General features: G+C 38.3%; 1 protein-coding gene across 2 annotated transcripts in view; it reads left to right on the top strand.

The window, feature by feature from the left end:
• The window catches only part of SLC25A17 (solute carrier family 25 member 17), a 46640-nt gene that overhangs the window by 9394 nt on the left and 11087 nt on the right, over positions 1 to 26159 (top strand). For both annotated transcript variants that reach the window (XM_067698196.1, XM_067698195.1), the window contains exons 2-4: positions 11293 to 11353; positions 14171 to 14237; positions 15594 to 15745. In XM_067698196.1, the coding sequence (XP_067554297.1) occupies positions 11293 to 11353; positions 14171 to 14237; positions 15594 to 15745 (280 nt within the window). The remainder of the gene's footprint in view (positions 1 to 11292; positions 11354 to 14170; positions 14238 to 15593; positions 15746 to 26159) is intronic.

The following is a 26159-nucleotide window of genomic DNA, read 5'->3' as shown; positions in this document are numbered from 1 at the left end:
GCGCTGGGTCGTAGTTGCAGCTCGCGGGATCTTCGTTGCTGGTGCAGGATCTTTTAGTTGTGGCATGCGGGATCTTTTAGTTGTGGCATGCGGGATCTTTTAGTTCTGACATGTAGGATCGAGCTCCCTGACCAGGGGTCGAACCCGGGCCCCCTGCATTGGGAGCATGGAGTCCTAGCCATTGGACCACCAGGGAAGTCCCTGATTCTTTCTTTTATAGTTCTTTTTTAGTTCTTCTGGTAGATATCCCTTCTCCGTTTTCCTAGCCACCACTCAAAGTGATTCAAGGCCTTAGTATTTTAAATCAGATGTACTTTGCTAAAGCAGTGTTTGTATTTGTGCTCTGGTCTTTCAGGTTGAAAGCTTTTAAGGTTACTTGGATGGCTCCCTAAAAGGCCTTTGGTGTGTCTTTTAATCAGACACTTGTGTACAAAGGGCCTAATTTAAGATTTCTGGGGTTTTTTTCTCCCTGATTTTGTCATTTTCCTAATTTTCACGTCCAGGTGAAATGGTAGCTATTTTATGTTTGTTCTGATTTGCTTTTGTTTACTATTTGTTACACTACAAAATTTTATAAATTTTTGGAGGCAGGGTGATTAAGTTAAGAATAAATTTCTTAGTTCAATTGTTAAATATGCAAGGAACACAGAAGAGAGGTGGTAGATGCTATGGGGTAATAGATTCAAAATGTGAATATGTCACCAACCTGCCCGTATACAATCTTATGAAATAAGAACAAAATAGAATAAATAGCAAAGGAATAAACACACTCACAAATATTTTTAAATATTTATTTGCTAAGACTAGCAACAGTCCATTGTAAAATACCTAAAATGGGATTCCTGTTTCTAAGGAGCTTATCAAACTTTCTCCTGAAAACTTCCCTTTATAATTTAAAAAAATCTGTATAAAATATTTTTTAAAAAACAGTTACTTATTTTTTCTTAATTAATTAATTTATTTATTTTTGGCTGTGTTGGGTCTTCGTTTCTGTGCGAGGGCTTTCTCTAGTTGTGGCAAGTGGGGGCCACTCTTGATCGCAGCGCGCGGGCCTCTCACCATCGCGGCTTCTCTTGTTGCGGAGCACAGGCTCCAGACACGCAGGCTCAGTAGTTGTGGCTCACGGGCTTAGTTGCTCCGCGGCATGTGGGATCATCCCAGACCAGGGCTCGAACCCGTGTCCCCTGCATTAGCAGGCAGATTCTCAACCACTACGCCACCAGGGAAGCCCAAAACAGTTACTTCTTAAAAGCATTAATAAGGTGACAGGAAGGTAAGGAACTTTTAGAAATAGAGAATGAGTGAAGTCAGGACCCAGAGTCAAGGAGAGCAGTCTTTGCCCTGTAGGAATTGCTTAGCCAGGTAGACACGAGCTTTAGATTTGTAGCTTACAGAGATACAGGGAAGAAAAGAAAGAGTCCATTCTGTCCAAGATAAGTCCAGTAGGGGATCACCGAATAAACCTGAAATCCCAAAGGAATGCGCTATAAAGGTAAATGGGAAATAAACTTACTCCTCCCCAGGAAAATCGGCTGTCTCCAACCTTGGCACTAATTTGAGAGAGGAAATCACCACTGACATTTTGAAGCCACAGGGCCTCCCTTAGGTTGCAGCCTGAATTCTCACTATTTGATTGGAAAACCTAAAGTGAGTAACTTAGAGCAATTCCAGGTTGGTGGGTCCCCAGAGTGCCTGGCAGAAATCCTTTCCAGAGGTACTTACCTTTATCAGGTCTAAAAAAAAGCCCAAAAATAAAATTTTAAGGGAAATGAGCAGCTCAATCCAAATTAACGAAACTAACAGAGAAACAAGGCAATGTGAACAAGTACAGTAGACAGGAGCAACAATCAGAAAATGGACTTCTCAGTCACAATCTAAAAAGCTATTTAGTCTGTATAAAAATAAAAGGCTGGAAAATAAGTGCAAAGAACAAGAAACTAACATTGGCCAAGCAGATTTGAAAATTAACCACGTAGAATATTTAGAAATGGAAAGTAAAATAATTGAAATTTAAAAATTGATTGTGTGATAGTCATGGGAACACTAAATATTGATTTAAGCAAAAATCAAAACTCTTAGAGGGCTGGCAGAAGAAGCAGAGGGGAATATGAGAGCTAAATTCTTACCCTCCGTAATAGAAGGTGAATAATGTCTAAAATTGATGAATCAAAAGATACCAGGATATTTTAAAGTTATATGGAGATGTGTAAATGACAAAAGATACAGCTAAAAGAAAATACTTTCCTCTGGGGAGGAAGATTGTATAAAATGGGCAGGAACTACTTGTTTTGTCATTTATATTACATGACTTTTTAAAGTATATGCATGCTCTGCTTTGATCAAATAAACATTTAAAATTAAAATATTTAATGCATAGCTATGAATTGATCATTGTTGAAGCTGAGTGATGGGTTCAAATTCAAGCGTTTTTATACCATATAGACACAGCTGAAGGTAGAATTAGTGAGCTAAAGGATAATTTAGCTGAAACCTGATTCTCACTTGCAATGATTGTAGTCAGGAAACTGGAATGTTTTCTACATTTTGCTGAGAGAAAATGACTTCCTACCTAGAATGCTATGTCCAGTGAAAAGTTTAAAAACATACACGAAATAGAGACATTTTCAGATCATCAAAAGCAGTTTGCCACTAGCAAGATCCTCACTTGGAGAAATTCTAAACCTAATGAATATTTTTAGAATTGATAAGTTAGGAATATATGTTGTAATTACTAGATAGCTTGTAAAAGAATTAGAAACTATAACTTAAAATTTATTGGAAACTCTAGTCAAATAAGAAAGCAGTAAAGGGCAGAAAAAGCAACATAGAGCATGTATGACACATAGCACAAAATAAGATGACAACTGGGAATTCCCTGGTAGTCCAGTGGTTAGGACACTGAGCTTTCACTGCTGTGGCCTGGGTTTGATCCCTGATCGGGGAACTAAGATCCCACAAGCCACATGGCATGGCTATAAAAAAGATGACAACTATAAATCCAAATAAATGTTAATAAACTAAGTGTTTCAGTTAAAAGAAATTGTGCTAGATTGGTTTTCAAAAGGGAAAAATGCTATTTATAAAAGATATGTCTAAAAGAAAAGGATACAGAAAGTTTGAAAGTAAAAGTGTGAGAAAAGACATGCTAGACAAATACTAAGCCAAAACTGTTAACATCAAAATAGACTGTTAACAACAAAATAGACTACAGTAATGTCACTACTAGAGATCAAGAGAATGACATCATAGAGAAAAAGGCTCAGTATGTCAGGAAAATAAAGCAGTTTTAAGTTTGTGTTCATCTAATAATATAGTCTCAATATCTTTAAAGCAAAAATTAATAAAACTTTAAGAGGAAATATCCAACCTGTCATCGAAGTGGTAGATTTTAATATATCCTTCAGTAATTGATAGAACAAAAAAGGAGGGAAAAAATATAGAAGATTGAATATGTATTTAACAAACTTGACCTAATAGATACATACAGAACATTGTACCCAACAACTGCAAAATACACATTATTTTCAAGCCAAACATGGAAAAGTTATGAAGACTGACCATTTACTGGGCTGTAAAGCAAAACTTAAATTTTGAAAAAGTTTTGAAATAGTAGAGAATGCTTGAAGCACAGTGCAATTAAGCTAGCAACCAGTAACAAAAAGGTAACTTTACAATATAAATATATATATACATATATATATAAAACATATGTTTGAGCATTAAACACATTACTGAATGATCTATGGGTTAAAGAAGAAGAAATCATAATGGAAATAAGAATTCATTTAAAACTGAGTGATAGCACAGATGGTGCATACTAAAACTTGTAGCTATACTGAAAATAAGTCATCACTGAAAAAAATTAAAATACCTAAGTAAGTGGGAAGGCATCCTCTGAATAAGTGGATTGGAGGCCAAGATTGTCAAGATGGCAACACTCCCTAAAAGGATCTACAGATTCAGTGTACTCCCTGTCAAAATTCCAGTTTGCTTTTTTGCAGAAATTGATAAGATGATCCTAAAGTATATATGAAAATGCAAGGGATCCAGAATAGCCAAAAAAATCTTGAAAAAAAAGTTGGAGGACTCATACTTCCCAATTTCAAAGCTTAGTACAGAGCTACAGTAATCAAGAGACTGGTACCGGCATAAGGATAGACAGGTAGATCAACAACAGAATTGAGAGTCCAAAAAATAAACCTACAAATTTGTGTTCAAGGATGCCAAGGAACATCAATGGGGAAAGAGCAGTCTCCAATAAATTGTGCAGGGACAACTGGACATCCACATGCAACAAAATGAAGTTGGACCCCTACTTCACACCATACACAAAAATTTACTCAAAATGAACCATGGACCTAAATGTAAGAACTAAAACTACAAAACTCTTAGATGAAAACATTGGCATAAATCTTTACAACCTTGGATTAGGCAGTGGTTTCTTAGATATAATGCCAAAAGCACAAGTAATAAAAAAATATGTAAATTGGACTTGATCAAAATTAAAACTTTTTGTGCTTCAGATACTATCAAGAAAGTGAAGACAGCAGAATGGAGAATACATTTGTAAGTCATTTATCTGATACAGCGTCTGGTATCCAGAATATGTAAAGACTGCTTACAACTCAATAATAGAAAGGCAAATAGCCCAATTAAAAAATGCGCAAGGGATATGAATAGGCGTTTCTCCTGTGAAGTTATATGAGTGGCCAATAAACACATGAAAAAATGCTGGATGGCACTACTTATCAGAGAAATGCAAATCATAACCACAATGAGACGCTATTTCACACCCACTAGGGTGGCTATAATCAAAAAGCACAGGTAATGACAAGTGTTGAAAGGATATGGAGAAATTTGAAACCTTGTTTTGCTGGTGGGAATATAAAATTATGTAGTCACTGTGGAAAACAGTTTGGTAGTTCCTCAAAATGTCAAACATAGAACCATATGACCAAGCAATTCCACTCCTAGAGAATTGAAGACATCCATATAAAAACTTGTTACAGGAACGTTCATAGCAGCATTTTTCATAAAGCCAAAGAGTGGAAACAACCCAAATCCATCAACAGATGAGTGGATAAACAAAATGTGGTATATCCATATAATAGAATATTTTTCAACCATAATATAGAACGAAGTTCTGATTTGATTACATGGATGAGTTTTTTTGTTTTTAAATATTTATTTATTTATTTGGCTGCACTGGGTCTTAGTTGAGACATGTGGGATCTTCGTTGGGATCCTTAGTTGAGGCATGTGGACTCTTAGTTGTGGAATGTGGGATATAGTTCCCTGACCAGGGATCAAACCTGGGCCCCCTGCCTTGGGAGCATGGAGTCTTAGCCACTGGACCACTAGGGAAGTCCCCGTGAATGAGCCTTGAAAGAAGCCAGCCACAAAAGATCATGTGTTATTTGGTTCCATTTACGTGAAATGTGCAGAAGAGGCAAAATAGAGACAGAAAACAGATTAGTGGTTGCCAGGGTGTGGGAGGAAGAGAATGGAGAGTGACTGCTAATGGGTATGGATTTTCTTTTAAGGTGATAAAAATGTTCTGGAGGGGCTTCCCTGGTGGCACAGTGGTTGAGAGTCCGCCTGCCGATGCAGGGGACACGGGTTCGTGCCCCGGTCCGGGAAGATCCCACATGCTGTGGAGCGGCTGGGCCCGTGGGCCATGGCCGCTGAACCTGCGCGTCCGGAGCCTGTGCTCCGCAACGGATGTTCTGGAGTTGGTAGTGGTGAATGTTGTGCAACTTTGTGGATATATGAAAGACCACTGAGTTGTAAAGAAAGAAACTTGTCAGATACAGCTAAAATACCTCGAGGGAAATGAGTAGCATTTAAATCAAGTTTGAAAAAGAACTTTCAAAACTAAACTGAACTGTACAATTTAAAATGGTTAATTTCAAAACTAAAACTAACACGTACTTATTGTTTACAAATAATAATTATACAGAGATGCATCACAAGAGAAATGGAAGCCACCTTTAATTCCTTCCTCTCCTTGTATAGTCCCTGTTAAGAATTTCCCGGATTTTGTGTGTGTGTGTGTGTTTGTATTGTGTATACTTTTACAATTAGAAGAGAAAAATGAAAAGTCACTTATATCTTGATTGCAAAAAGGTTGAGAACTTAGGTAGAACAGTGAACAGTAGAACTTGGAGTTGAAGAGAGCTAGGTTCTAACTCCGCCTCTGCCACTCTGGCTTTAGGCAGACCTCTTAACAACCCTGTCCAAGACTTCTCAGTTCACAGGGGAAGGGTCTGCACTGCTAGGTTATCTCTGAAGGCTTTTCCAGCTCCAGGTGCCAGTGCGGTGTAGGAATTCATTTGCTTTCCCAGCACCAAATGGTTAAATGCCAGAAGGGGATGGTAGAATGTTGTGACTAAAAATGTTTGATTTTGGTGAGATACAAGAAGGTTGTTTCTCTGGAAATAGAGTCTTTTAAATTGTAATTGTTGTCAGCAATAGAACTCCCACTCAGATGGTTAGAATTCTGTGGGACTCACAATAATGGGTTGATTTGTATGCCTCTCTGGCACAACAGTATTGTACCTTGTAGTTACCTTCTTACTATTTTTTGCCTTCTAATTTTATATAAGTAAACAGGCAGTCCTAGAGAAAAAAAACAACACTGAGTATTTATGAAAAGAGGAATTTAATTCAAATTCTGAAAAATCATATGATTGTATAGCTTAGCATAAGACTTGCATATATAATAAATATTTTCCTTCAGGTAACAGCTGCTTACGAAAATAGTCATCTATCTGTGTGTTTGCTTGGTCAGGAGACAAATATAGCAAATCCCCAATGTACAGAATAGCTATGTTCTAAATTTACCTTTAGCATTTGCAATACACTTTCTCATAGATATTAAGTTTATATGTAGGTGGATACAGTCATACATTTATTAACAAGTTCAGGGCTTATGCTATGCCAGGCTCTCTGCTGGGTTACCAGACTAGTCCATAAAAAAAAAATTTTTTTTGACACATAAAGTAGGTCCCATATTACTATATTGCCTTTATTGTAAAGCTAATTTTTAGTTCTATATTAGTAAATTTTTAAGTTTTAATTACAACACTTGTTAAGTATGGAATCTGGAGCCAGACGGACTACGTTCAAATACTGATTCTGCCACCTGCAAAGTGTATGACTTGAGAAAAGTTGTAAAACCTCTTAGTATCTTTTTCCTCATCTATAAAATGGAGAGAATAATAGTACTTACCTCATATGGTTGTTGTGAGGATTGAATTTTTTTTAAAATTGAGATGTAACTCACATAACAAAATTAACCATTTTAAATTGTACAGTTCAGTGGTATTTAGTCTGTTCACAGTGTTGTGCAACCATTACCTCTATCTCTTTACAAAGCATTTTGAATAGATAAACAAAATGTCATATTATACATACAAGGGAATTTTACTCGGCCATAAAAAAGAAAGAAGAACTGATACACACTACAAAGTGGATAAGCTTTGAAAACACTGTGCTGAGTGAAAGAAGCCAGACACAAGAGGTCACATCTTGCACGATTGTTTTTATATGAAATGTCCAGAATATGTACATCTGTAGAGACAGAAAGCAGATTAGTGGTTGTCAGGGCCGAGTGGAGGGGGAAGTGGGGCATGCCTGCTTAACAGGCACAGGGTTGTCTTCGGGGTGATGAAAATATTCTGGAACGTGATACAAGTGGTGGTTACACAATATTATGAATGTACTTACTAAATGTCACTGAATGGTATACTTTCAAGTGGTCGATTTTATGTTATGGGAATTCCACTTCAGTTAAAAAAATAGTAATAACAAAGCCCCTTGATCACTTAGACTCGCAAAAAAAATCCTCTCAATGAACACCAAGGAGGCTGCTTAACCCTATGGGTTTCTACTCTTCTTTGTAGCCCCAAGGAGGTTCAGCTAATCATTTAAAGGGTACGTGTTATATTTTATTTTTAAATTTTTAAAATATTTTATATTTTAGTTAACAGTTCTAGGTATTTTGTAGTGTGTGGTATATGCCAGCATATTGCTGGCAGTGGAAACCCCCATTTCACCCTTACATCTTTAACTCTCACATTTAAGCTTAGGTTTTTTGCCAAAACCTAGAATAAATTCATGTGTGTATGTGTATATCCTCTTCTTAAATAGGGTAAAACTAGTAAGCTTTTTATTTCCTTGCCACTGCGTGCCCCTCCCCCTGCCTGTACTTGTTTACTGCTGGCGGCTTCCAGGAATTGTGGTATAAAGGTGGCATGCGTTCTGGCAAGGTGTGACAGTGGCTAGGTCTCAGCGTTTCTGCTCACCTCAGGCAAGTTCAGGTTTCCATATTCACAGTCACTGCCTGGGGTGGGGACTGCTTGGCTGTGGTTGTCACGGTACCAGCTAGTCAACCGGAAAGTCACCCCAGAGCTCCCTTCTGCTTCCCCGGGCTGGTCCCCACCATTTGTAGAAATCCTGTTTTATTAGTTTTCTATTGCTGTTGTAACAGGTTACCAGATTGAATGGTTTAAAACAACACAAGTTTAATATCTGTAGGTCAGAAGTCTGATGTACAGCTCACTGAGCTAAAATTAAGGTGTCAACTGGGTCATGTTCCTTTCTGGAGGCCCTTAGGAGAAAATCCATTTCCTTTTTCTGGCTTCTAGAGGCTGCCCACATTCCTTGGCTAGTGGCCCCTTTATCCATCTTAAAGCCAGCCATGATGGGTTGAGTCCTCCGTTGCCTCACTCCCACCTACTCTTCCACTTTTTATTTTATTTTTTTTGGTTGTGTTGGGTCTTGGTTGCTACGCGCGGGCTTTCTCTAGTTGCAGCAAGCGGGGGCTACTCTTCATTGCGGTGCGTGGGCTTCTCTTTGTGGTGGCTTCTCGTTGCAGGGCACGGGATCTAGGTGTGCGGGCTCAGTAGTTGTGGCTCACGGGCTCAGTAGTTGTGGCTCGCGGGCTCTAGAGCGCAGGTTCCGTAGTTGTGTCGCACGGGCTTAGTTGCTCCATGGCATGTGGGATCTTCCCAGACCAGGGCTCGAACCCACGTCCCCTGCATTGGCAGGCGGATTCTTAACCACTGTGCCACCAGGGAAGACCTACTCTTCCACTTTTAAGGACCCTTTTAAGGACCCACTCAGAAAATCCAGACTAAACTCCTTATTTTAAGATCAGCCAATTAGCAACCTGCCATGTAATGTAACATGTTCACAAGTACTGTGGATTTGAATGTGTTCATCTTTCAGGGGGCCATTTTTCTGCCTGCCATAGCTATTGTCTGTGCATTTTGGTCTGTGATTTCTTCTTTCAGAATAGCCTCACTCTGCTATCCTTTTAATTTCTGGTCCACCATTCAGACCCCTTTTGTTTTTCTACACAACACTTTTATATATAAATCTTCTCTCTCATTATTAGTGATTGGAATGGGGAGGAGGCAATGGTAGGTTTTCAGTTCACCATCTGGATCCAGTCTTTCCAGTACTAATACAATTTTAAGTGTTTTTTATTTTTACAGATTTGAGTTTTTTATGCTAGTCCTTGAGGAGGTAATAGGTCTTTGAGCTCTTTGGACAGACTGTTCTCTTTATCTTGGTGTAAAATGTACTTTAAGATTTCAAGGTAGGTAGGGCAGGGTCTTCTAAGTTAGGAAACTTCAGGTGTCTATTTAAAGCTGACAGGGAAGAGGGATGGAGGTAATCCAATTGTTTGAAAAAGTAGTTTCCAGGCAGGACTTTTCTGCATAGGTGTGCTAGTACCACGTGATAGGAAGTAAAGGCCTTAATAACCTTGATAAGCGTTCTCCAGCTTTGCAGCCCCCATTTTTCTTGGAAATTGCCTGTAAGGTGAGCAAGGGTGCCGGAAGAATAGATTTGTAGACTGTAAACCTTTACAGATCCAGTGTTTCTTGAAATATTAAGTATTATCTAGTTCTTACTAGGAAAGATCATTTATGTGGGAGCCATCTAAGTTGTATAAATAACTGAAAATAGAGTGAATTTAATAAACATTTATTTAAGAATCTATGGTATACCAAGAGATAAATGGATATTCTTACAATCCGGTGGAAGAGTTAGGTTTCACTGCAATATGAGTGCTCTAAGAGACATAAACAAGTGCTGTGTGAACACAGAGGAATCTGATTGGTAGGGTGTTAACATTTAATCTGAGTTTCGAAGAGTAACTAATGGGACAATACAGTGTTCTTCCTTGTCAAACAGGCTGATCTATTTAAATAGATAAGAGACCTAGCACATTTTTGTTCTTATCTATAAAGTTGACCTAGTTTCCCATTGTTATCATGATAAAAATATGTATGTTACTGTTATTCTATCAGTAGCTTGAAACTTGACCTTATGCCTGAGAATATATACCACTGGGCCTGCATCTAGGTTGAGAACCATAAACCCACCTGGAGATATCATGCATATAATTTTATCCCTAACTGTATACTTGTGGTTTTTATCTGTCACAGGGCCTTATGAATGAAAAGACTGGTTGTTGGCTTCTTTTTTTTTCCAGTCATAATTTTTGTCATGTTATCTTGGATAAATTATTTATAGAATTTTTAGCAAAGATATTGCCCCTCTTTTTTTTTTTTTTTTTTTTTTTGTGGTACGCGGGCCTCTCACTGTTGTGGCCTCTCCCTTTGTGGAGCACAGGCTCCGGACGCGCAGGCTCAGCAGCCATGGCTCATGGGCCCAGCCACTCCGCGGCATGTGGGATCTTCCCGGACCGGGGCATGAACCCGTGTCCCCTGCATCAGCAGGCGGACTCTCAACCACTGCACCACCAGGGAAGCCCTGTCCCTCTTTTTTAAAACACAAGCAAACAGAACTGTTTTAAAGAACAATATGATTCTTATATTGTGGTGAATATATTGATTAAGCAGAGAGTATAGAAATACATATCTGTTTGATCACTAGATTTTTTGGTTTCTGGGGGTATCAGAGGAGAGCATAGGAGCAGTAGCTGACCAGTAAAATGTTAAAAATCCATTTACCTGCTGTCTTTGACATGTGTCCTAGGTTGTAAATCCCTAAGTTTGTCATCTCCAGGGACCCACTACATTTTCTTTTTCAATATCAGAGAGAAAGAGATTTCTTCTGGAAAATTAAATACGTCTGTTTAAGTATATAACTACAGAAGTTTGAACACTAATGATCCCAATAGATAAAAATATTCTGTATATTTGTTCACTGAAAATTTCATCTGACCCTTTGATAATAATGAACTTTTTGTTCATTTAAAAGTTGTGGCTCATTATTTTTGTGATACTGTAATGGCTAAAGGCTTTTCAAACTTTTCAGGGAAGCATGACAGCAATGACAGTATTTTTTCCCTTGGATACAGCTCGACTTAGACTTCAAGGTAAGTATCTTATTGTCATCATATTCCTGTTCATTTGGTATCAGGAAGCAAACATACTTCTCTACTAAGTTCTAAGTTAACATAGGATTTCCCATTTCATTAGAAATCTGTTGTCCATTTTCACTAACTTTAAATACTTTTATTTTTGATGTTTGTGAATGAGTCATAGCCTCAGCCATTTTCTAATCTGAGAGACCTGAGTGGGCTTGCATTAGTAATTTTGAATCATTACAGTTCATTCTAATAAACAATACGACTTTTGAAAGGCACAATGTAGAGATTTTTTTTTTACTGGGGGTAGATTTTCTGGAAAGAGAACAGAGAATAGGAAACATGGTGGAGCCAGATACCATTGTCACTGCTCACGTGGGTACGTAGTCCTAGTCTCCCTCTTTCACTTTATAGGGCTATGCAACTTTCTGTAACTCCTGCTTGTTCTTTCCTCAGTATTTTTCAACTTTAAATTATAAACCTATGCCAGAACTTAGATGAAGAGATAAGAGTAAGATTAGCTTTGAATAAACTAATTCCTATATTAAAATCCTTCATGGCCACTATTTTTAATTAATTTTAGAGATTTTGGAAAGGTAATAAGTTTATATGACTCAAAAACCAAAATACATGAAAAGATAGGCAGTACAGTGAAAAATCTCACTCTACACTGTCTCCTTTTCTCTCCCCTGTAGATAGTGTCTCTATTAGTCTCTGAAAGAGCCCTGAGAGTTTCTTTATGTAGAAAAACAAGCAAATAATATATATTCTCAATTTCCTCTCTTTATTACTCAAAAAGCATACTTTTCACACTGTTCCATATCTTACATTTTTCACTTAACAGCATTTTTTAAATATCTTTATTGGAGAATAATTGCTTTACAATGTTGTGTTAGTTTCTGCTATACAACAAAGTGAATCAGCTATATGTATACATATATCCCCATATCTCCTCCCTCTTGAGACTCCCTCCCATCCTCCCTCTCCCACCCCTCTAGGTCATCACAAAGCATCAAGCTGATCTCCCTGTGCTATGCAGCAGCTTCCCACTAGCCGTCCATTTTGCATTTGGTAGTGTATATATGTCAGTGCTACTCTCTCACTTTGTCCCAGCTTCCCCTTCCTCCCCATGTCCTCAAGTCCGTTCTCTACATCTGGGTCTTTATTCCTGCCCTGCCACTAGGTTCATCAGTACCATTTTTTTAGATTCCATATATGTGTGTTAACATACAGTATTTTTCTCTTTCTGACTTCACTCTGTATAACAGACTCTAGGTCCATCCACCTCATTACAAATAACTCTATTTCATTCCTTTTTATGGCTGAGTAATATTCCATTGTATATATGTGCCACACCTTCTTTATCCATTCATCTGTTGATGGACATTTAAGTTGTTTCCATGTCCTGGCTACTGTAAATAGTGCTGCAATGAATATTGTGGTACATGTATCTTTTTGAATTATGGTTTTCTCAGGGTATATGCCCAGTAGTGCAATTGCTGGGTCATATGGCAGTTCTATTTTTAGTTTTTTAAGGAACCTCCATACTGTTCTCCATAGTGGCTGTATCAATTTACGTTCCCACCGACAGTGCAGTGCCTTTTCTCTGCACCCTCTCTAGCATTTATTGTTTCTAGATTTTTTTTAATAAATTTTATTTATTTATTTTTGGCTGCATCGGGTCTTTGTTGATGCGTGCAGGCTTTCTCTAGTTGTGGCAAGCGGGGGCTACTCTTCGTTGCGGTGTGTGGGCTTCTCGTCGCAGTGCATGGGCTTCTCATTGAGGTGGCTTCTCGTTGCAGAGCATGGGCGCTAGGCACGCAGGCTTCAGTGGTTGTGGCATGCAGGCTCAGTAGTTGTGGCTCGCGGGCTCTAGAGTGCAGGCTCAGTAGTTGTGGCTCGCGGGCTTAGTTGTTCCACAGCATGTGGGGTCTTCCTGGACCAGGGCTCGAACCTGCATCCCCTGCATTGGCAGGCAGATTCTTAACCACTGCACCACCAGGGAATTCCCCATATGCTAATTTGTTTCTGTAAGTTCTATGAGATAAATTCCCAGAAATGGGATTGTTTGATCAAAGGGCAAATGTTTGTAATTTTGATAGTTATTGTTAGATTGCCTTGTACAGGGGTTTCCTAATTTGCCATCCCATGAGCCATAAAGGTACCAATTTTAATTCTTAAGAAATCGGTTCATTTTCCTATTTTTATGTTTTCAAAATAGTCTTCAGATGTGGGTAGGAAATTTGAAGTTAATTGAGGTACGTTTTGTTTTATTTAGAATGCCAAGAAAAGCAGAGTTCCCATCTTTTTGAGACCTTTTATTTTTTTAGATTAGGGAACAGAGCACAAGGTTAAAACTTTGTAAACTTGAATTTTAATCCCGGCTCTGCTGCCAACTACATGTGTCCTTCACAGCTTTGTGTCTGTAACCTCTTCTCTGCAAGGGAAATGGTAATTTATTTCCTCTCTACTTTATAAGATATTAAGATAAAAAAGAGAATATATAACTTTGAAAAAAAACTAGAGAGCCCTATGAAATATAAGAAATAAATTTCTCCTGTTACATTTTTTACTTTGGAAATTAGGTCTTGAATTAAAATGCTTTATGGTTCATGAATAACAGATGAAACCATGGGATCAATAGTAGGAAATTTAGCACATGGGAACACAGGAGGATCATTGAGTTCTGAGGCAAACTAGGGAGCTCAAAGAATAGGGTGAGAGACTGCTCATGTGAGGTAAATGGCGTTTCAGTGAAACTTGCTGATGCTGAAGATAACAATTCTCAAAGGATTTAGTTTAAACATGTACTCTTTGGTCTTGTAGTTGATGAGAAAAGAAAGTCCAAAACGACACACATGGTGCTCCTGGAGATCATTAAAGAAGAAGGCCTGTGAGTACTACCTTGTTCATCCTTGTTAGGTAGAGCAGCTCATTAGGAGATTCCTGGGCATCCATTTATACCTACACTCACTTTCTATCCATTCTCAAAGCCTCACAGTGTTGTGAATTTGTAATTGCCTGAGTTGTAAGTAAATACATAGTTGTTTTCATTTCCTTAAAGTTCTGTGGTTGACCATTTTGATTCTTGATCATGGCGTCTTACATGAAACCAATGAACAATAAACTGAAGAAGGTAATAGTTGTTCAGCTCATTCTATCAGATGCATTCAGACCTGTGTACCTTTTAAAAAACTTTTTATTTGGAAATAATTTCAAATTTACAAAAAGTTGCAAAACTAAAATAGTACAAAGAATACCAGTATGTGTTTTAACCAGATCGACCTGTTGTTAACACTCTTCCGTTTGTGCTCATGCTTTCTCCCTCCCTTCCCCACTCCCTCCTTCTTTCTTTACTACACAGACACATACACACACCACACACAGATTTTTTCAGAATTAATTTGAGAGTAAGTTACATACCATACATCAAAGCCCCTTACCCCTACGACTGACATTTTCAAAGATGTGGACCTTCTCCCCTTATTTTTCCTTAAATAAAATTTTTCTCACTTTAAGTTTGCCTCATGTTTCTTCATGATTAGATTGAGTCTATGCATTCTTGGCCAGAATAATGTATAGATGAAATTGTGTCCTCCTCAGGATGCCACATTGGAGTCACATATTGTCTACTTGCCCTCCATTGGTTAATTATGATTTCTTAGATTCAAGTTAGCACTGAATAATTTTATTTTTCCTCTTTTGCAACTATAAGCAGTCTATGAGGAAATAACTTAGTATCATACAGACTCAGAAATTCAATGGTTTACAATTAATTACTTAATTATTTTGGTGCTCAAATTGTCCCAGGTGTGGCCAGTGTGAGCTCCTTCAGTCTGGTTCCTGTGCCCTTATAACATGCCCCCATCACTTTTTTTTTTTGCACTTCTATATTTACTTCATTTTAAATGTTCTTGCCCTGTAATGAAATGTGAATGATGCTATATTAACTAACAGCCATGAGGAAATTGTCTTTAATTTTACATAGCAATTTACTAAAGGAAATCGAGGGGGGAAATCAATAAATCAGTCATAGAATGTATGTTGTTTCTTTGGTATCATTAATGCTAGAAAAGAATTCTTGGTTTGGGCATCCTCAGAATGTAGAATATGTGTACAGTTTGGAGTACATTGTAGTGTAGGAGTGAACTTTGAGAATATGTGAATGATGATCAGCCTTTTCTAGGACTCTCATTTCTAGTGCCTTTTGTTCAGCATTTTTACTTTGCTTATTGTGTTCTTCCCCTAGCCTGGCACCATATCGAGGGTGGTTTCCAGTTATCTCCAGTCTCTGCTGCTCCAATTTTGTCTATTTCTACACTTTTAATAGCCTCAAAGCAGTCTGGATCAAAGGTCAACATTCTACTACTGCAAAAGATCTGGTAGTTGGATTTGTTGCAGGTAACTAAGTTTTCTGAATATAAGATATTTTTATATGTTGTTGTTTATATTGTGGTCCATATACCCCAAGAGGTTATTTTAACACAAAGTAATGCTACAAAGAATGTAATTAGTTTTCTGACTTGACTCTGTGTGTGTGTGTGTGTTGTGTGTGTAGTAAAAATGCGTAACATAAAATTTACCATCCTAACAATTTTTAAGTGTACATTTCAGTAGTAGGTTTACTTACATTATTGTGAAACGGATCTCCAGAACATTTTCATTTTATACATGAGAAGTTCTGTACCCACTAAATAACAACTCCCCTTTCCACCCTCCCCCCAGCTCCTGGTAAGCACAGTTCTACTTTCTGTTTCTATGCATGTGACTACTTGAGATGCCTCGTATAAGTGGAATCATGCAGTATTTGTCTTTTTGTGACTGGTTTATTTCATTCAGCATAATATGTACTCAAGGTTCATTCATATTGTAGGATGTAACAGGATTTCCTGGTTTTTTAAGGGTGAATAATATTCTATTGTATGTATATACCACATTTTGTTTATCCATTCATCTATTGATGGACATTTGAGTTGTTTCCACCTCCTGGTTACTGTGAATATTTGCTGCTATGAACATGGGTTGTATGAATAGTTCTTTTGAGTCCCTGCTTTCAGTTCTTTTGGATATATTCCCAGAAGTGAGATTGCTGGATCATATGGTAGTTCTTTTTTTAATTTTGAGAGGAACTACCATACTGTTTTCCACACTGGTTGCACTATTTCAAAATCCCACCAGCAGTTGGTTCCAGGTTCTCCACATCCTTACAAACACTTGTTATCTTCTATTTTTTCTATAGTAGCCATCCTAATGATGGCGAAGTGATAGTTCACCGTGTTTTTGTTTTTTGTTTTTTTGCGGTACGCGGGCCTCTCACTGTTGTGGCCTCTCCCGTTGCGGAGCACAGGCTCCGGACGCGCAGGCTCAGCGGCCATGGCTCACGGGCCCAGCCGCTCCGCGGCATGTGGGATCTTCCCGGACCGGGGCACATACCCGTGTCCCCTGCATCGCAGGCGGACTCTCAACCACTGCGCCACCAGGGAAGCCCTCACTGTGGTTTTGATTTGCATTTCTCTTATGATTAGTGATGTTGAGCATCTTTTCCTATGATGTTGAGCATCTTTGGAGAAATGTCTGTTCAAATCTTTTGCCCATTTTTTGAGTTATTTGATTTTTTGTTGTTGTTGCACTATAAGTATTCTTTATGTATTCTGGATATTAACCCCTTATCAGATATACGATTTGCACATATTTTCTCCCATTTTGTAGGTTGCCTTTCACTCTGTTGATATGTCCTTCGATGCTCAAAAGTTTTTAAGTTTGATATTGTGCCATTTGCATATTTTTCCTTTTTTGCCTGTGCTTTTGGTGTCATGTCCAAGAAATCATGCTGAGTTTAATGCCATGAAAGCTTTCCTCCTATGTTTTCATCTAGGAGTTGTATAGTTTTAGGTCTTTAATCCATTTAGAGTTAATTTCTGTGTGTGATGTAAGATAACGATCCAACTTCATTCTTTTGTATGTGGAAATCCAGTTTTCCTAATACCATTTGTTGATGTGGCTAGACTGTCCTTTCCCCCTCTGAATGGTCTTGGCACCCTTGTGAAGATCAGTTGACCATATACACAAAGTTTTATTTTTGAGCTGACTTGGCTTATTTTTATCTTCTTAATCCAGAGAGGAGGGTCAGTTATCCCTGTTTAGCAGCCTGTACCCAGAATTTATGGACATAAGGTCTCTTTTTTTTAAAAATGAAAATTACAATACCTTTCCTGCTTACTTTCTGGGGATTTTGGGGGAGATTTTTTTGTTTGTTTGTTTTGTTTTGTTTTTTTGGACTGAGGATTGCATGCAATGTTTAACATGAACAGGACTGGCTACATAATTTTCAGGGTCCAGTATAAAATGAAAATGCAGGACTCCTTGTTCACAATTTATTAAGCATTTCAAGATGGTTGACACTAAAGCATTAAACCAAGCACAAGACAGGTTACACACTCATGAAGCCCACCATGAGTGTGAAAGCATTTAGTCAGATGTGACAAAGAGTTTTTAGTGCACAGCCCAGTGTAGTCAGTATCACCATAGTCGTTAGTACCCTAGGGGTTCATAGGAGAAAGGTCACTTTTGGCTGGGAGGTATCTCCTTATAGGAAGCAGTGCCTCTTGAGCTGAGCCTTGGCAGAATTAGTAACACTTGGAGATAAGTGGTGATGGTTTCTGGATGGAGAGAATGGTAGCAAACAGAGAATACAGGACCACATTTAGATCAGTGAGTTCTATAATTTTGTGAGTGAGTGTAGGAACATGAGCAATAAAGTTGGAGAGTTGACTAGGAGCCCAATTTTAGAAGACTGTGGATCCTTGTCATCTGAGACTTCAGAAGCACTAAGGAGCCACTAACCTGATATTGTGAATATCTAGTTACTGTCTGTCTCTACTTAGTGGAATATGAGCTCTATAAGAGCAGACATCTTTATCTATATATGGTATATCAAAGATATATATAAGATGCAGAGTAGTATCTTATATATACTTTATATATATAAGATATAGGGGCTTCCTTGGTTGTCCAGTGGTTAAGACTCCGTGCTTCCAGTGCAGGGGGCACAGGTTCAATCCCTGGTCAGGGAACTAAGATCCCGCATGCCGCGTGGTGTGGCCAAGAAAAAGAAAGTTAAAGATACATATTACATGAATTAGACAATATATATTGCAATTATAAATTTATCTCTATATATGTGTAATTGTTATATCTATACATATATAAGATAACGAATACATATGATACCTGCTTTTGTGGCATATGTGTATATATATATCTGTTCCCCCCTGCCTTGCTAAATTTTCAGTAAGAACAATTCCTAACATGTAGTAGGAGCTCAATAAATATTTGCTAAATAAACAAAATATTTGTTGAATTAATCAGGGTTTTATTAAAGAGATGGGAAAAAAGTAGATCTCTTTCCTATGGGTTTTTTGTGTTTATCTAGTCTATATCTAAATTAATTTATTTAAATGTTGCATGTTTAGTGTTAGTATTTTGTGGACTCACTTATTGATATATTCTTTGAAAAATTACTGATTTGGGAGCCACACAGTTGAATAATGTAAATGTCCATTTGAAATGAAAATGATTTGATTGAAAAATAGTTACCAGGCCAGGAGTATTCATGGCCCCCAATTCTTCCTCTTCACCTATATGAGACCACTGCTGTTTTTTTATTTGGTCTCTGAGCCTTTCTTATGCTTAGTACTCTCATTTTAGTCTCAAGTTGATTTTGATATAATGAACTTTCACTTGGACCAACTTTTTTTTTTAATTGAGATATAATTGACATAATATTCTATTAGTTTCAGGTATATGACATAATGATTCAATATTTGTGTATAATGTGAAATGATCACCACAAGAAGTCTGGTTAACATCCATCATCACAGATATTTACAATTTTTTTTCTTTTCTTGTGGTGAGAACTTTTGAGATCGACTCTCAGCAACTTTCAAATATGCAGTTCAGTATTATTAAGTCTAGTCACCTTCTGTGCATCACATCCCCATGACTGACTTATTTTATAACTGGAAGTTTGTGCCTTTTGACCACCCTCATCACCCCCAACCCCCACCAGACCAACTTTCACATAAAGAGTATAACACACAGGGTTTCATTTTCTGGGGTAATAAGTGAATACTTGTAGGTAGGTAACTCAGGATAGAAATCTGGAAGTCTTCATAGAGGGTGCTCTCTTACCCTCCATGTCTGCCTGGTCTTCATGAACCATCAGTGTGTCTCTTAAATATCTCTTGAATCCATTCCCTCGTCTCCATGTCCGTAGCCGTTTCCCAAAATCAAGTGCCATCATCTCTCCCTTGGACCATTGCTCTGTTCTGATCTCTTTGCCTCTCAAGTCTTTCTCACTAACATACTTTGCATAGTTGTGCTTCAAGTAGCCTTTCTAGAAGAATGGTTTTCAAGCAATGTCATAATTCAAAGAACTCAAGTTTGAGATTTGTTCACTTGAAAAAATATCAGAATAGATCCAACCTGTAGAGGAGGAATCTTCTTTTTTACATAATTGCAACAAATGGCAATCTGGTATGATGTTTTATACTTGACACCAAGTATTGGTAATACCTTGATTTTAATACTTTTTTTTTTTTTTTTTTTGCCCGCGCTGTGTGGCATGGGGCATGCAGAATCTTAGTTCCCCGACCAGGGATCAAACCCGTGTCCCCTGAATTGGGAGTGCGGAGTCTTATCCACTGGACCGCCAGGGAAGTCCCTTAATACTTTTTAGATTACCGTGGTTCATATGTATTTACATTTAAAAGGTTATGACTCACTGTCAGAGACTAACTCATATAACTTCCCACGAAACTACTAGTTTATGAAGTATATGATTAAATCTTCTTCTTTTTAGGTGTCCAAAGTTGTTTGTTTGCTGTTATCTGGCATCCCATTATCTACTAGGTACACACAACCCCTTGTTATTCTCTCTCACTGTGCTCTGCTCATTTTCTTTCTAACTCTTATGCAGTTTATAATTACAGTAGATCCTCCCATACCTAAAACAGCTAGACTGGTATGGTAGGGCAGTTAGTTTTAAAAAGTCAATGGAAGTAGAGACTATCATAAATAGCCTACATGCCTTAAATATTTTATTTTAACCTAAGATATATGAATATATACTTATCCAATTTTTTGTATGGCCAAAACATATCCACTCACTGATGGAAGTTTTGTACTTTTTTCTTGTATAACCCATACCTGTAAATGCTTTGCCTACTGTAACAGATATGACCGACATAAGCAGGTTTGAGAAAAGACATAATTCACTCCTGGTAAGCCTAAACCCCTGTGGGATGGAAGTAGAAGAGCACGGGTACACTAGGGAGTAGCCTACTGGCCGTAGCTATCAGCGTGCCGTGGCATCTGTCGGTGTGTCCTGTAAAGGGAAAGAGGAACACAGGTTTATCTGGTGAGTCCATTATATGGAACTGGTTAAAAGAGATCCCACTGTATTAATATCATTCTAATTCATTTACATTCTGAAATGTTTTCTTGAGAGCGTGAGAAAAGAATGGAATTACGCTTGACGTCCAGGGAGAACCCGTGGGTCTGTGTTGATTGTGAACATCATCTGTTACATGTCTTGTCAGAGAAATGATTGAGAACTGCTATTCTAATATCCGAATCTGATTATGTTGTGCCCAGCTTCAGACCCTTCAGTGTCTGCCGCTTGCGTGTAGGATGGAGTCGCGGCACCCTCAGCAGAAAAGGCCCCCCTCGTACACGTGCAGGATAAGCGCCTAACATACGAGATCTGCTGTGATACTGCTTACCTCCCTATCTTGGTCTTTTCTATTCTTGTTCTCCTGTGCCAAACTGTGATTCCTTGAATAGACCGAGCCCTTAGTAACTTCATTCCTCTACAGCTGCTGTTGTCAGTCTGAAGCAGCCTTACTGCTTTTTTTATCTTATTAATTCCTAGTCATCCTTTTATTCTCATCTCAAGCCACCTCCTCTTCAGGAAGCTTCCCTGTTTCTCATGTCCACCACCCCCAAGTTGTATTCTGGGTTAGGTGCCTACCCTCTGTGCTCCAGCTCTGTATATACCTCTGTCTCAGTGCTTACTCTGCTGGATAACAATAGTCTGCATATTTGTCTTTATCTTTTGTTAGACAGTGAACTCCTTGAGGGCAGAGACTACATTGTTTTAAATCTCTGTATCCCCAGTGCCTGATACACAGAAGGTGCTGATTAAATGTTGAATGAATGAATTCAATTTAAAGGACCACTCCTCCTGTAATCTTCCTCATTTTACTAGTTGCCCTACCAAAAGTCGAATTCATCCTCTTTCTCTTTGACCCCACCTCCAGTCTGTGAGCAAATCCTATTGCCTGTTTCTTCATATGGTTTCTAGAATTCAGCCCCTTCCCCCACTACCACCTGTGTCCAAGCCACCACTAAATCTTGCCAGGATTATCTTCAGAGCCTCCCAACTGATGCCCTGCTTCCTCCTTTGTCCCCTTCAATATGTATTCAACACAGCAGCCAGTGTGCTCATGTTAAAACATAAGTGAGGGCTCCCCTGGTGGCGCAGTAGTTAAGAATCCGCCTGCCAATGCAGGGGGCACCGGTTCGTGCCCTGGTCCGGGAAGATCCCACATGCCACGGAGCAACTAAGCCCGTGCGCCACAACTACTGAGCCTGTGCCCTAGAGCCTGCAAGCCACAACTACTGAGCCTACGTGCCACAACTACTGAAGCCCATGCACCTAGAGCCCATGCTCTGCAACAAGAGAAGCCACTGCATTGAGAAGCCTGCGCACTGCAACAAAGAGTAGCCCCCACTCGCCGCAACTAGAAAAAGCCCACACACCGCAACGAAGACCCAACACAGCCAAAAATAAATTAATTAATTAAAAAAACATAAGTGAGATTGTATTATTTCTCTGTTCAAAGGACTCCAATTGCTTCCCTTCTCACTCAGAGTAAAAGCCAGAGTCCTTACCTTGTCCTACAAAGCCCTGTGTCACCTGGCCTGCCCGTCCTCTTTACTCACTCCACTGCAAGCCTCACTGACCTCTTCTCCAGGAACACTCCTGGCATGCTTCTGCCTCGGGGCCTGTGTACCTGCTGTTTCCTCTGCCTGGTTACTGTGTGGTTCATTCCCTCACCTCCTTTAAGGTCTTTCCCTAAATGGCCACACTGATGAAAATGGTGCCCCCTTCTACCCTGCAAAACTTTATCCCCCTTCTCTGCTTAAATTTTCTCCTTAACCTTGTCCTCTAACATACTACATATTTTACTCATTTATCCTGTCTTGCACCATTAGAACATAAGCATCAAAAGGGCAGGGATTTTCATTTTTTATTTACTTCTGTATCATCAGCACCTACTTAGCACATACTAGACACACAATACGTACTTGATGAGCAGACCATGGATGACTGACTTGCAGGTCATAATCATTTACTTATCCTAAGATACACATAAAGTTATTTAAGAATTGCTAATTCATACCTCAGATAAAAAAAAAACACCTATTAGCTAGTTTTATGTTTCCAGTTGCTTTAAGAAGGTAGATTTAGTATCAGTAAAAATAAAATTTCTAACAGCTCTTGTAAAAAATAGGCTATTGGGGTGAGAATGAATTCCTATCTTTTGAGATTTTCAAAAATAAAATGAATAATCACCTGGTGATTGGATTAGATCAGTGGATCCACAGGGAACATATGACCATGTCTGGGAACATTTTTGGTTGTCACAGCTGGAGGATGCTACTGGCATCTAGTGGTAGAAGGCCAGGGATACTGCTAAACATCCTACACAATTGCACCCCTGCCCTGCCCCAAACTAAAAATTATCCAGCCCCAAATGTCAGTAATGTCACAGTTGAGAGACCCTTGATCAAATGAATTTTATAGTCCTTTATAATTCTGTGATTCTCCGATTATAGGTCCTCTCTTTTTCTGAGGGTAGGGAATTCCTTGGAAATCACTTTTGCGAGTTTTAAACTCCTCATGTTTTTATATCTTAATGCTTACCGCATTTTTATGATAATTAAAACAGCTTTTTCTCTTCCTGCTGTGAACCCTGCCATTGTGTTCCAGTCACTGTAGGAATGAGTTGCATTGTCGCCAGGGAGAACTAGGAGTAGTAGTATTGTTACTCCACTTCTGGGAACTTAGAGAGTTATTACTATTTATTTTATTTTCACAGAAGAAAGCCCAAATAGTTTAATACCCTGGGGAAGAATTTGAGATCAGAACCTCACAGGTAACTTAAATGAAGATGATACTTGCCATTTTTATGAAATTGGAATTTTTATCAATAACTCTTTTTGAATGCCAACGGTGTTATCATTGTTGTGACAGTGAAATTAATTTCCTGTCCTTAGGCCTTAAATCTGGTAAGGCAGGTTTGTTCCTGTAGTGTATCAAGTTGCATTCCTTTGTAAGGAGCCAAGCACTTAGATTTATGACCCTGATCTGCCATTTTCTTATCTCAGTGGTCATGGCACGTGTTCCCCAGAAGTGCACCCAATTAGCATTCTCTGTTTTTGTTTTCTGTCCTTAACTCAGGAGACCCACTACTAATAAAACTTTGTTTTTAATATTTCAGAAGTAAACAGCTGTGTTTCACGTATCCTTGAGTCAGTGAGTGATTTTAGTGAGTGTGTTCAGTTACTGTTCTTCATCTTTTAATTTTGGTTCTGTTTTTTATAAATGATTTTTTATGAAGAAAGAAAACAGAATCATTTGAATTGGAAGAAAAACAATTTCCTGTTCTTAAGTAGGTAAGGTATTAATATTCCCATCTTAGAGCGGAAGGAACAGCCATGGCTTGGAACTGGCAGAAGAATTTTCTACATGTAAATAAGCAGACAGCTTTCTCTATCCTGCAGCCATATCCACCGTGCTTTAGTCAGAGTCGGAATCACTCATCACGTTCGTTTGCAGCTTGTTTTTCCTCCGTGGAATGTTGTCCTTTGCTTGATTATATAGGTTGCAAGTTTTTAGTAAAGTTTGGATCCTCGGGTATTTTCCCAGAACTCATAAAATGATAGTGGTTAAAAAATACCTCTCCATCTATTTTGGCTTAGAGCATTAAAGAACTTCTCAGAAAGAAAGCTTTGAAATACAAAATGTTCTTACAAGGACTTTATATTCTCTTCTTTAAATGATGTGATGCATTTTTGTACTTGACAGTGTCCTTAGAATCCTCTCCATCTTTCAGCCTGTGTTAATAATGGGGATATGTAAGCAGAATTTTAAATAGTGGCTAAATCTTAATCTTTGCTGCATTGCCTCTGAAATGTTTTGTGTGTGCCTACCTCTTGAATAGAACATGAAGGGAATTTTGATTGCCAAAGAATTTATTTAATGGGCAACCTATTTCATTTGTTTAGAAAGGTATGTACACTGTGCCTGTCTACAGTATCCACAGAAGCTTGTGATCTCTGGTTCTGAGCTCTCCTGTCTTCATCTTTAAAAAAAAAAAAAGCAGTAGACTGCTTAGTAGCACTTTCTAGTCTGATTTTTCTGGCTGTTGATTGTTTTTTGTTAAGTGATGTGTACATTATATTGAATAGGAATACATTATAAAGTCTGGGCAGATGGGCGTGTATTGATAGTCTTCTATCTTGGCCTCTTGGGCACTTGTGCTTTTGTAAAATGAGACTAGCAAGAATCTCTAGTTAAGACTTTTTCAGATTATGATCAATGCCTCAAGTGACAATGTATGAATATATTGAGTCATAACTAAAGATGACTCCTTTGTGTTATGTGGAAAAATATAACAAATACAACTCACAAAATTATTTGATAATGCCTTTTTATTTTGAGAAATGTGTTCTCACAATGTTTCTAAGAGAGAGGTGCCAAAATATCTTACTTTTGCAACTGCATTCAGCTAATGAAAATTTAGAATTTGAATTTCCTGGTGTTTTCACCAAGCTTAGCCTTGGTGTTTTCTAGATATAGTATGTTGTGAGATTCCTTAAATCAAAACATTCTTAATCCTGTTGTATTTAAATGGCTTTTAGTAAAAGAAGATTTCTCTTCCTTATAATTGTGCCTCTTGGTTCTTCAGAGTATGGCTAGAGCCAGAGAGCTTGATATACCATTGTTTGCTGAGTTTGCTCATTAGTTTACTTGTTAAGTATTTATTTAACAAACATTTATAAAGTATATACTGTGTGTCAGGCACCTTGTTACAAGTCTGTCTGGTATTTTTCTCTAATCATTTCAGGACTGATGAGGAATATTTTAATAACTCAAGGTGGTATTAAATTGGGATCATGTGTTTTCAAAAAAGAAGCACCTGGCTCATTGTATTGTTCCACTCTGAGGCCACCTTGGGCAGCCAAGATCCCCATCCTTAAACTTGTAAGGATTATGATGCTTGTGAAACTGTTTCAGGTGTTTTTGTAATGGTTCATAACTGCTGCTTGCTGCCTGCCTATCCTAATTCCCCAAGTGATGAAGAAGTCTTCTGTGAGCCTCCAGTCCCTGTTGAAGCACTTTCAAATGTCACACTTTCTCTCATTTATTGTACTAGATCCATACTCACTTAAAACCATGTGAGCTACTTACATGAGAGTTGTAAATCGTGTGTTTTATGTGATATTGTCATGGACTTATTTAGCATGTGATCAATAAGTCACTTCCCTGTCTTAAAGCTGTTTTTAAAAACTGTACTTAAAACTATATCAAAATTGCTACTTTGGTGGTTACATAAATTGACAAACAGATTGCCTCCTATTATACAAATGAGGAAACTCAGTACTCTCTTCATGTGGAGAAGTACTGCTGCCAGCCATTCTGCTATCAGCAAGGCTTCTGCATTGCTTCTAACAGTAGTGGCTTGTG

Source organism: Pseudorca crassidens, chromosome 11, assembly GCF_039906515.1.
Source record: "Pseudorca crassidens isolate mPseCra1 chromosome 11, mPseCra1.hap1, whole genome shotgun sequence".
Taxonomy (NCBI): domain Eukaryota; kingdom Metazoa; phylum Chordata; class Mammalia; order Artiodactyla; family Delphinidae; genus Pseudorca; species Pseudorca crassidens.
The sequence above is the reverse complement of the archived record's forward strand: the minus strand, read 5'-3'. Positions and strand labels throughout refer to the sequence as shown.